Below are 12,534 nucleotides of genomic sequence, written 5' to 3'. Positions count from 1 at the left end.
CCCTTGGTTTACATGCCAATCATAAATGTTGGCATTGTAAACCGAGTACCCATCGGCGGCCTCCGTCAACTGGTTTACTTGCATAGACAAGTTTTGGAATGCACGCTCAAGATTGAAAGAAGAAGAGGAAGAGGCCATACCTTCCTCGCTAAAGGAGGGGACGTGCAAACCTTGTTGGGATCCCTCCCCATATTGGAATCCTTGTTGTTGTTGATGAAATTGTTGTTGATGAAATTGCTGCTGTTGTTGTTGTTCTTGTTGTTGTTGTTGTTGTTGTTGGTGACGCTCGCGGACAATCATATTACGCTCACCTCGAAGAGCGTTAGGCAGGACACCATTGTCCATAGGGATCTTCCACACATTCCTAGAATTCCGCTCCAAGGATGTGCGGCTAGGGAACGGTAAGATGCAATGGTGCACCCGCTCAACGCACCATTCGTGGAAGTTGTTCACATCGTTGGTCGGTTGGATGAAGACCGACTTCCTCATATAAGAAATGTCCACGAACATATCCTTGTCCTTTCCAACCCTCGTGCAAAAAGGGAAGAGACACTCACCCCCTAGCTTCGAAGCAATCCTTGTTATCATCCCACCAAGGGCAATCTCTCCCGTCTTGTTCCCATTCTTGATTGCCTCACAACACAACACAAACCAGTACCCCATGTTGAGCCGCCCACTCAATTCCTCCTTTGTGGCGACCCAAAGTGTGAAAAGCTCTTCATGAGAGAGCTTGCTCAAATCTTGTTTGCTAAACACCGCAACCCCAAGATGCGGTGTAGGATGCGGAGTACTGGGTGGATAATTTGGCTTGCCATCGAGTACCGAGTACTAAACTCTTCCATGTCGGTAATTGTCCGCCACCAACGGAAGGCATTGTACTCGGGGAAGAGCTCGGTGGATGGGGCAAGGAGATCGGCGTCAGGGTTAAAATCCAAAAGTTCATTTAGACGCCTTAAGGAGATCACATGGCGGGCATTGAAGAGTTGGAAGGAGATTTGGAACTCGTTGTTTCCAACGGGTTCCTTCTCAAAGGAGGCTAGGAACTCGTAGGTGGGCTCCTTGAAAGTTGGGTATTGGTGCTGGATGAACTCACTCATCCCAAGGTTATCAAGAAGGGACCGAAGGTCCTCATCTATACCCAGATCACGCATTGAGCGTTGGTAGTAGTGTCGAGTGGGGTTTAGTTTGCGTTTGATGAGGGTTTGATGGATGGGAGCGTGGTGTCGGTTTACAAATTTCAAGGTGGGTAGAGTTGTTTGTTCTTGGTTTAGATTTTGAGAGGAGGGTTGGGGTTCATCAATTGTTATCCTGGGCTCCTTCCTGCTCCTTCTCCTACTACTCATCTTCACCAAGTTTAACTCAACAATCCCAAAAATACCGAGAACACCAAAAGAGTGATCCAACACTCAAGAATACCCAATTCTTCCCACAACAACAACAACAATTGAAGCTTTAACTTTGTTATCTGAAAAGAGGTTAGGAGCAACAACTTTCCAAGATACAAATAGCACAAGAAGAACACAAGAATCGCCAACAATATTCAATGCCAAAATTTGCAATACTCAATCACGAAAGAGACAATTACTAAGCAAATTTCAATATCAAGTATCAAAAACTCTCAACATCACAAATTTTCAATTTCACATGCATCAACAATTCTCAATACTCAAAATAAAGCTAGTAATTACTTTCAACAATTCTCAATACCCACAATCAAGTAATTGCTAGGCAAATTGCATAAAAACAACAATTTTCAACAACAATACTCAACAAATCACCAAGAAATTCATATCAAATTCCACAATTACAAGCAAAACTACCCTAAATCACACAAAATTCTTACAAGCTCAATCTTGCTTAACAATCCTAAAACATGGTATTATCTAATGAATTAAAGCCACAAAGTAGTCGAGGTTTAGGATTATACCACAATTGAAGAGCATGAAGACCACCACGACCACTCACGAACCACCACTTCGACCACCAAGGAGCAATCCCGAATTTGGTGAAAAATGGGTGATTTTGAGAGGTGAAAGTGATGAATTTGTGAGAAAAGTGAGGGAATGTAGGGGATTTGATGAAATTTCAAGGTAATAGGTGAGATTAGAGGGGATTTGAGAGGTTAGGGTTTGTGTTCTTGAGGAGAGAGAGTGAGAATCGGTATGAGAGGCGTGAAAATGATGATGAAATCGGGGAAAAAGAGAAGCTATCCCCCGATAAACCCAGATCTGTGCGCCCGCGCAGGTATCCTGCGCGCCCGCGCAAGTGTATTGCGCGCCCGCGCAGATGTCGCACACACGTCGCGCAAAACTTTCTGCCAGAATCTGAAATTTGGCCTTAATTCTGTGCGGGTTCTCCCAGGCCTGCGCGCCTGCACAGCCTTCTCTTGCGCGCCCGCGCAGATGTCGCGCACAAGGCGCGCATAACCTTCTACCAGATTCTGCCTTGCTGAGCTTCCCTGTGCGCGGGTTCTCCCAGGCATGCGCGCCCGCGCACAGGGTCTTCATCAATATTTTTGCTTTAAATCCCCCTCACTCACTTCCAAGTCTCCAAACCCCAACTTAGCTCCATATATAACACCAAACGGCCTCCAAATTCCCTCCAAACATGCACCAAAGAGATAAGTGCCTACAAAGCAAGAGGAAAAACGAAAGCCATAAGACAAAAATCAAACAAACAACCTACCAAAAATATGGAAAATAGAGAAGAAAAGGGTTTAAAAGCCGGGTTGCCTCCCGGGAGCGCTTCTTTATAAGGTCATTAGCTTGACCATGATGAAAATCCATTCAAAAGGGTGGCTTAGGACCCAAAGGGTCAAGCCTCAGATACTCAATCACACCAACTTCTTCCATGCAGAAATAGTGCTTTAAACGAGAGCCGTTCACCATGAATTTGTTTCCGTCAGCATCCAACTCAAAAGAACCACAGGGAGTGGTCTTTGATACAACGAAAGGCCCCAACCACTTAGATTTAAGCTTGCCCGGAAACAAGCGAAGCCTTGAGTTGAAGAGCAAGACTTTGTCCCCAACCTTGAAACTCTTGTTCCGGATATGTTGGTCGTGCCACTTTTTTGTCTTCTCCTTATAGACTCTTGAGTTTTCATAGGCATCATCTCTAAGATCCTCGAGCTCGTTGAGCTTCAACAACCTCTTTTCACCCGCTAACGACAAATCCATGTTTAGCTCTTTGATGGCCCACCAAGCTTTATATTCTAGCTCGACCGGCAAGTGACAAGCCTTCCCATAGACCAACCTATAGGGGGTTGTACCTATGGGAGTCTTGTATGTCGTTCGAAGAGCCCAAAGTGTATCATCAAGCTTGAGAGACCAATCTTTCCTTGATTTGTTCACCATCCTCTCAAGTATATTCTTGATCTCACGATTCGAGACCTCCACTTGACCTTGAGTTTGAGGATGGTAAGGTAGACCAACCTTGTGATGAACGCCATATTTCTTGAGAAGAGCTTCCAATTGCTTCTTGGCAAAATGAGACCCTCCATCACTAATTAGAACTCTTGGCACCCCCAAATCTAGGAAAAATGATTTTCTTGAGAAGCTTGAGCACCACCTTGTGATCATTGGTAGGAGAGGGTATAGCTTCGATCCATTTCGTCACATAGTCAACCGCCACCAAGATGTATAGGTTCCCACATGAAGAAACGAACGGTCCCATGAAATCCACCCCCAAACATCGAAGGGCTCCACCTCTAGAATACTTTGTTGGGGCATCTCGTCCCTTTTGGTAATGCCACCACTCCTTTGGCATCGATCACATTGCATAACGAATTTGTGAGTATCCTTGTGCATTGAAGGCCACCAAAGCAAAGATTGAGAGATTTTTGCTACCGTCTTGTCAACACCACCATGTCCCCCACATGGTAGTGAGTGACAATGCTCAAGGACACCCTCAATCTCATGATCGGGGACACACTTCCTAAAGAGACCATCACCACATTGCTTGAATAGGTACGGATCATTCCAAAAATACCTTCTCACTTCTTTGAAGAACTTTTTCTTTTGTTGAGAGGAGAATTCCGGAGGAACTACCCCACAAGCAAGATAGTTGGCAATATCCGCATACCAAGGTGTAGAAGTCGCCACCATAGCCATGAGGGCCTCGATCCCTATCTCATCATTAATTGGAACATCCTCCTTGTTCTCAAATGGAAGCCTAGACAAGTGATCCGCCACATAATTCTCCGCTCCCTTTTTGTCCCTCATTTCCATGTGAAAGTCTTGAAGAGAGAGAACCCAACGGATCAAGCGAGGCTTCGCTTCTTTCTTGGTCATGAGGTATCGCACCGCAATGTGATCCGTGTACACAATGACTTTTGAACATATGAGATAGGACCGGAACTTATCAAATGCAAACACCACCGCTAGCATCTCCTTCTCCGTTGTTGTATAGTTATTTTGAGCTTTATCGAGAGTCCTACTTGCATGGTAGATGACACATGATTTCCCTTCTTTCTTTTGACCAAGGACGGCACCTACTGCAAAATCACTCGCATTGCACATTAGCTCAAAAGGCAAGCTCCAATCCGGAGCTTGCACAACAGGAGAAGAGATGAGAGCTTCCTTAAGCTTACGAAATGTCTCAAGCCAAGCCTCATCAAGGCTAAAAACAACATCTTTCTTAAGTAATTCGGTCAAAGGTTTGGCAATTGAGGAGAAATCTTTTATAAACCTCCGGTAGAAACCGGCATGCCCAAGAAAAGCTCATACTCCCGTGACGGAAGTAGGAGGGGGCAACCTCTCAATCACCGAAACTTTGGCCGGATCAACCTCAATGCCATTTTTTGAAACTTTATGACCGAGGACAATGCCCTCCTCGACCATAAAATGGCATTTTTCCCAATTCAAAACCAAACTCGTCTCTTGACACCTTTGCAAAACTCTTTCAAGGTTAAAAAGACAAGTGTCAAAAGACGAGCCACCAACACTAAAATCATCCATGAAAACCTCAATTTCTTTTTCAAGCATTTCGGAGAAAATGGAAGTCATGCATCTTTGAAAAGTAGAGGGGGCATTGCATAATCCGAATGGCATTCTTCGGTATGCAAATGTTCCATATGGACATGTGAAAGTAGTTTTCTCTTGATCGCTTGGATGGATAGGGATTTGGAAAAATCCGGAGTACCCATCCAAGAAACAAAAGAAAGCATGGTGAGAAAGCCTTTCAAGCATTTGGTCCATGAAAGGGAGAGGAAAATGATCTTTTTTTGTGTTCTTGTTCAATCTCCTATAATCAATACACATTCTCCACCCGATCACCGTCCGGGTGGAGATTTCCTCTCCCTTTTCATCCTTGACAATGGTCATTCCACCCTTTTTGGGAACTACATGAACCGGGCTCACCCACTTGCTATCGGAGATAGCATAGATGATGCCTGCCTCACGTAGTTTCAAAATTTCTTTCTTGACAACCTCTTGAAGGTTGCGGTTCAACCTCCTTTGAGGTTCAATGGAGGTGGAATGATCATCCTCAAGATGAATACGATGCATGCATAGAGAATGACTAATGCCCTTGATATCATCAATGCTATACCCTATCACATCTTTGTATTTTCTCAAAACATCAAGCAATTTTTTCAAATTAAGTTCATCAAGGGTAGCATTGACAATAATAGGGTATTTTTCCTCCTCATCAAGATAAGCATATTTCAAAGAAGGGGGGAGGGGCTTGAGTTCTACCTTGGGAGGAGGCTTGGAACTCTCCTCCGATTTTTCCTCCATTGATTCAAGCTCAATCTTGCTTTGTTGATCAACTTCCTCCTTTGAGGATTCCTCCATTGCCATGACAAATTCTTTGGCTTCTTGAGAGTGGAACTCCTCTTTGCATGTGAGAGCTTCCACAATTGGATCTTGAGGCTTCATCATGACCCTTCCTAAACGGTCTAACTCCTCATTCACAACATCAACTCGATAACACTTTTCAACCATAGGGGTCTTTAGCAACTTTGAAAACTCAAAGACTATCTTCTCATCGGCCACTTCACATGTGATGGTGTTGTTTTTGCAATTGATGACCGCCCCCAAAGTCTTAAGAGCTTCCCGACCCAAAATCAAGGGTGTGTCCACATCTTCTTCCATGTCCATCACTACAAAGTCACAAGGCACATAGATGTGTCCCACTTGAATTGGAACATCCTCAAGTTCTCCACAAAGGTAACTTCACCGAGCGGTCGGCTAGTTGAATTGTCTTCCTTGTAGGGATCATCTCAATATTGAGTTTTTGAGCAAGGGATAAGGGGATTAGACTAACACTTGCTCCAAGATCGGCCAATGCACCCCTAGCTTCCATATTTCCAATTTTCACCGGAAAAGTGAAACTCCCCGGGTCTTTCTCCTTCTTGGGAATTTTATGTTGAACAAGAGCACTCACTTCGTGTGGAAGGGTGATAAGCTCATCATTGAGCTTCCTTTTGTTGGTGAGGATGTCCTTGAGAAATTTGGAGTAAGATGGCATTTGTGTCACTACTTCAAGAAAAGGGAGATTGATGTGCAAGTTCTTCATCACACTTAGAAACTTTGCAAACTTATCATTCAACTTCCTCTCCGCATGCCTACTTGGAAAAGGAACCGGTCCATCAAGGTTCCTAGTCTCACTAGGAATTGAAGTTGTCTTCTCGTTGTTGACCTTCTTCTTCTCCGAACTTCCTTCTACCTCATCAACTTTTTCCTCCTCACCTCTCTTATCTTCATTCACACTCTCTTCTCCTCCCTTCTTTCCCCCACTATCCCCCTCATTTGGACAATCATAGGAAGTTCCTGACCTCAAAGTGATTGCCTTGCATGTATCGGGTTTTTGGTTATGAGAAGGGTTAGGTTGTGGTTGTCCGGGTAGAGTTGATGGTGAATTGAAAGGAGTCCTCTCGGCCAATTGAGCTAGTTGTGAATCAACCATCTTGTTGTGAGCCCTTATTTCTTGCATTTGTTGCCCAAAAGTTTGCATTTGTGAATGCATAGCTTGAAGGAGTTGTGTGGGTGTTGGCTCCGCTTGAGGTGCTTGTTCTTGATTTCTTTGGGGTGCTTGGGTTTGATTGTTGTATTGGTGTTGGTTATTGTATTGGCTTTGGTTGTTGTATTGGTTGTTCCTTGGGTAGGTTCCTCTTGGGTTTTGGTTTTGAGATGGAGGTGGATTTTGGTATTGGGGGTTCGAATTGTAAGAGGGTTGAGCTTGTTGGCCCCATTGTTGAGGTTGAGATGCAAACCCGGGTGGTGGTTGTCTCCAAGCCACTCCACCACCGCCTCCTCTAAAACCATCTTGCCTTGTGTTGTATGCCGCTACATGCTCGGGGCTCAAACCTCCACAATAAGATGTATCATGGTTCATTCCTCCACAATTTTGACAAGAGAAAGAGTTGACTTGAGAAGAGCTTGCTCCATCGCTTTAGCTTGCATTTACACTTGTGTTCAACTTTGAGAGCCCTTTTGTGAGTTGCTCAATTTGATGTTGCAATTGATCGAACTTCTCCAATTCATACATCCCACCTTTCTTCGGTGCACTCCTTCTCCTACCTCCCCAAGAGTAGTTCTTTGCTACCTCCTCGATCGTTGCCTCCACTTGATTTTGGGGAATCTTGATCAATTGTCCACCCGCCCCCGCATCCAAGTTAGCTCTAGACATGGGCTCCAATCCATCGTAGAAAAACCTCATGAGCAAACTTTGATTGTATTCATGGTGAGGACACGCTTGTACCAACTCTTTGAACCTCTCCCAAGCTTCATTAAGGCTCTCATCCGCTTCTTGTTCAAATGATGCAATCTTCCTTCTCATCTCGGCGGTCTTTTCCTCGGAAATGAACCTCTTCAAGAATGCCTTAACTACCTCCCTCCAAGATGTGAGTGAGTTAGGCTTCACTTACTTCAACCACTTCTTTGCTCTACCCGAAAGAGATTGTCGAAATAGGTGCATCCGGATGTATTCTTGAGAAACTTGGTTGGTTTGAATCATGGCACATAGCTCAAGGAATCTATCAAGGTGCTCTATGGGGTCTTCACTTGTAGAACCCGAAAATTGCTCCGATTGAACCATTCTTGTATATTGGGGATGAATTGTGAAGTTAGTTTCCGTGACGGGTACCAAAATCCCTCCCGTGAGCTCATAATCCTCCGGATTTCCGAACTCACGAAATAAAATATCATCCTCTTGTCCCGCCATTGATTCACTTTGCGAACTAGAAGAGTAAGAATCACTCCCACTATCAATTATAGCACCAAGTCCTCTTCCTTCTTCTTGAAAAAGTCTACGGATTTGTCTTAAAGTTCGGTTGATTTCTTGGTCGATATGATGTGTAGGTGGTCCTTGAGATCTTCTAAGCATTCACCAAAGCTAAGAAAACAATTAGCAATGACAAGTATGATAAAACAAATCAAACACAAAAAAGAAAGAAATTAAAATTACCCTAACAAAAGCAAAATTAGACACTAAACAAGCCGCTTCCCCGGCAACGGCGCCAAAATTTGATTGGGCTAGGATAGGTCGTTAAACTATTAACCCTAATCAAATTAACTATTTATAAAACCTAGACTTCACACTAAACTAGTTAGTGGCAAGCAAGGGTCGATCCACTAAGGAAGCTTTCTCATTTAATATCAAAATCACCATGCAAGAGTAAGAAAGGGGTATATTTTGTTGGAATTTGAAATGTAGACACTAGAACTATAAATTAACAAGTAAAAGGGTGATTAAATCAAGGAATAACAACGCTAGGGATTAGGGGGTTTCAAACATGATTAGAATGAAGGAAAACAATGATAAGCATCATGATTAACATGCCGAAGAATATAAAATTCTACCTAAACAACTCATTTTCATGCAATAGTTTAGGCAAACCAATGAAAGTGGTCTAAGCTGATTAGGATCATTTTCATGCATCCCATTAGGCACAAGCTAACCAAAGAATAAAGAGGCACAATACATGGAACTCTATTTTAACAACTCATTCTCATGCAATCATTAAAATAGAGGTGATCTAAATCTAGTTCAAATCATTTTCATGCATTTAAACTAGAAGGCAATCAAATAAAGTACTACAATAATCTCAAGCCAATAAAAATCATATCTTTCATCAATTTAAGGCATGTAATCAATCCACTATCATCATTCATCCATCATTCAATACATATTTTACACCCCCTTCCCCTAGCTAAGAGATTAGCCTAGAAAAAGGGAACTAGACATGATAACAAAACTAGATGAAAACACAATAAACATGAAAGCAAACATGATCAAAAACAATGAAAATACCAAAATATATTAATCCACAAAATAGATAGAAATAAACAACTAGAGTGCAAATAAACAAGACTAAGAGAAAGGATTAGAGATTACTAAGTAGGGAATAATAGAAAGATTAAAACTTGCAAAGTTGCTTGATGGATTGAAATGAAACTTGAGCCAAAGTTGCATACATGGAAATAACTTGAGTAATACTACACTTTCTCTCTCTAAGATTAGGGTTTAATTGTTTCTAAGATAATGCTAGATGATCCACTAATTCACCCTACGGCCTATATATATAGGTCCACTAAAAAGATACAAGAATTCGAAATAAAAAAAACTGAAACCCAGCGGTGCGCGCCCGCACAGCTGCCATGCGTGCACCCTCTCCGATCTTGTGCGCCCGCAGATCTGTGGGTACGGAGGAATTAGACCCATGGATGCGCGCCTTCTCCCAGCTACTGCGCGCTCGCGCATGATGAGTGCGCGCCCGCACACATGTCGCACATGTGGCGCGCACAACTCTCTGTTTTGGCTCTGCTTTTGCTGCTATCTCGTGCGGGTTCTCACAGGGCTGCGCGCCCGCACAGTTCAAAGGCGCGCGCCCGCGCATAAGCCGCGCACAAGGCGCACAAAACCTTCTGTTTCTGTTCTGCTCTTGAGGCAATCCTGCGCGGGTTCTCACAGTGCTGCGCGCCCGCACACAGGGGATATGAGAATGAATTGCTCTTCTTCTAATGCCTTGATTCCTACAAAATGAAAACAAAGAAAACAAGGAGAAAGGCAAATAAAGAAAAGAAGAACAAAAAGGTGAGAAAAAAAAGGGGGGCAAGCAAGCTACAAGTGGGAGGAAAAACCCGTAAAATGAGCACTAAATCGTGGCATAAATGCCACTCATCAGTATTCATGTCATCCTAAGTGTCAGACACCATTCCTCTTCTAGATGATGTACTGAAGTAGCCTTTAATGATCTACCTCACCCTGAACTCTCTGAGCCCCTCTCTGAGCCTGCACTATGTGAACCCACACTACAATCGTCATTCAAGTCCATATCCTCCCCAATACTGGTACATTCAGTAGGAGGCTCCTTATTCAAGTCAAAATCCCCTATACATTGTCATTTAAATCACTTTTGTGAACTATTTGAGCTACAACAAACTAATGAGTCTCCCTCTGATCTCTCTAAATGACCTGGTTCTCACAATCATTCTGCAACCCAACACAGAAAATAATAAAAACCAACTCTTGTCTTACTAATAGCTATCATAATACAAGAACAACAACAATACAAGAACACACACAACAAGAACTACACTCAATAGCAAAATATTGGAGAATCTTCATTTAATTGGATATATGTACATATATGGCCTTTAATATCACACAAATCAAACCACATAAATTGGAAGTCTTATAAATTAGAATCTTTTATATTTTTCCCAATTAAATACTAATCAAGTCCCAATTGCCTATTACGAATTCCAATGGCATATTCCAAATTCCAGTTGATTACAACTTATATATAATAAAGAAATGTTCATACTAAACCTCTTATTTTTCATTTTCTGACTACATAATTAACGAATTTCAACAATAACTTAACAAATTTCTGAACAATTACGAACCAAATTCACAATTACGGTACATAATTAACTATGTACAAATAAATAGTAACTTCAATGATCTCACTTTGTTTGTTCACCTGATTACCAAAATTCATTTCGGCAACCTATCCCAACTATAGATCCGCTCCAAAATTTCTTCGATTTAAATTTCCTAACTTGTGCAGCTCATTCTATTTTCGAGGATTAGATTGTCGCTAATTAGGGCTTCACTCTTTCACCCCCAAACTTTGGTTTTTTTTTTCCTTTGGCAACTTCAATTAACAATTTGGTGCGTTTCTTGTGGGACGTCTTTAGCAATAGGGTGGGAATTCTATTAATTTTTGGTCAAAAATTTGGGAGGGAAAAACATAATTTATGTGGCGGATTATTCAATGCTAGTGAAAATTTGGGGAGGAAAAGGATGGTGCTTACTGAAAACAGGCCCTCCTCTCTTTTACTGTTTTTTGTTTTTATCCTAGTTTTCCAATTTCCTTTTCTTTTTAAAAGTTAGTGAAATCCTTGTGGCCTCAACTAAAATCCTCGCTTTGGGAAGGGGTTATTTACAAATAAATCCGGATTAAAATAAACTAGTTTTGTGCCCTGTGCGATGCTCGGGTTGTTTATTGAATTTTAAGATAAATTTTTAATCTATATGTCAAATTTTAAAATATATCATTAATACAAAATTAGTTAGGAATTGATGTGCTTTTGTGATAATTTGGTATCTAGTAGACATGTAATGACTAATAATAATGTTGGTGGAAGTGTTCAATTTAATTCATTAAAAAAAAAATAAAAAATTAGCAAAAAATAAATTAAATGAAATAAATATTCAAAGTCCGTTGAGTTGACCCGAACCCAAAACTTTGGGCAAGGGTTGAACATTTCTTGACTCTTAATCTGAAGTGACCCAATACGAGATGACTAATGACCCGAACCTAATTAACAGATCTACATAGTAGTAAAATTCTATTAGATTGTGAAGTATATTATTTTAACCGATTAGTTATATTATAAATGGATGTTTTACACATTGAACTACTTCCTTCACTCCTAAAATATTATGATGTAAAAAATAAATTTATATGATATTTTTTAAGAATTATAATCTAATATTTTTTTTGAATAAAATTATAATTCAATTTGTACATCTAAAATATTAGTATTTTATCAAAAATAAAACTATAAACTAACAATTTTATCCTAAAATTCTATCCAAATAGAATTGTTAACTAACTTTTTTATCTTATAAAGTCTATTTGAATCTATCTAACGTGGCGCGACACTTGGCGAAAAGTTGGAACGCCAAGTGTCACTGACTCGTGACCTGGCTAAAAAGTTTTAATTTTTAAGAATTATAATCTAATATTATTTTTGAATAAAATTATAATTCAATTTGTACATCTGAAATATTGGTATTTTATCAAAAATAAACTCTAAACTAACAATTTTATCCTAAAATTCTATTCAAATAAAATTATTAACTAACTTTTTGATCTTATGAAGCCTATTTAAATTCATTTAACGTGGCGCAACACTTTGGCAAAAAGTTGGAATGCCAAGTGTCACCGACTCGTGACCTGGCTAAAAGTTTAGGTATTAGTTAAAAAAAAAAAAAAATCCTGGCTTTGGGAAGTGATTATTTACAAATAAATCCTTATTTAAAATAAATTTGGTTTTTCATTTTTTTAGGGGTGACTATATA

The 12,534-nt window shown here is 40.8% G+C and overlaps 1 protein-coding gene and 1 non-coding gene across 2 annotated transcripts; one reads left to right on the top strand and one right to left on the bottom strand.

The window, feature by feature from the left end:
• Positions 1–2,786: 2,786 nt before the first annotated feature.
• On the bottom strand, positions 2,787–3,176 carry LOC145565185 (uncharacterized). Its single transcript, XM_081625265.1, has one exon. The coding sequence runs from the start codon at positions 3,174–3,176 to the stop codon at positions 2,787–2,789; it is 390 nt and encodes a 129-aa protein (XP_081481391.1).
• Positions 3,177–7,676: 4,500 nt separating this feature from the next.
• On the top strand, positions 7,677–7,781 carry LOC145565767 (small nucleolar RNA R71). Its single transcript, XR_014095146.1, has one exon. It is a non-coding gene; the product is annotated as a small nucleolar RNA R71 (small nucleolar RNA).
• The last annotated feature ends 4,753 nt before the right edge of the window (positions 7,782–12,534 follow it).

The sequence above is a fragment of the Chenopodium album genome, chromosome 10, assembly GCF_948465745.1.
Source record: "Chenopodium album chromosome 10, dcCheAlbu1.1, whole genome shotgun sequence".
NCBI classification, from domain to species: domain Eukaryota; kingdom Viridiplantae; phylum Streptophyta; class Magnoliopsida; order Caryophyllales; family Amaranthaceae; genus Chenopodium; species Chenopodium album.
This window is presented reverse-complemented; position numbering and strand designations above follow the sequence as displayed.

What these genes read in the sequence shown, in the direction of transcription:
- LOC145565185 (XM_081625265.1), bottom strand. Translation starts at nt 3,176, where the DNA reads ATGGATTTGTCGTTAGCGGGTGAAAAGAGGTTGTTGAAGCTCAACGAG.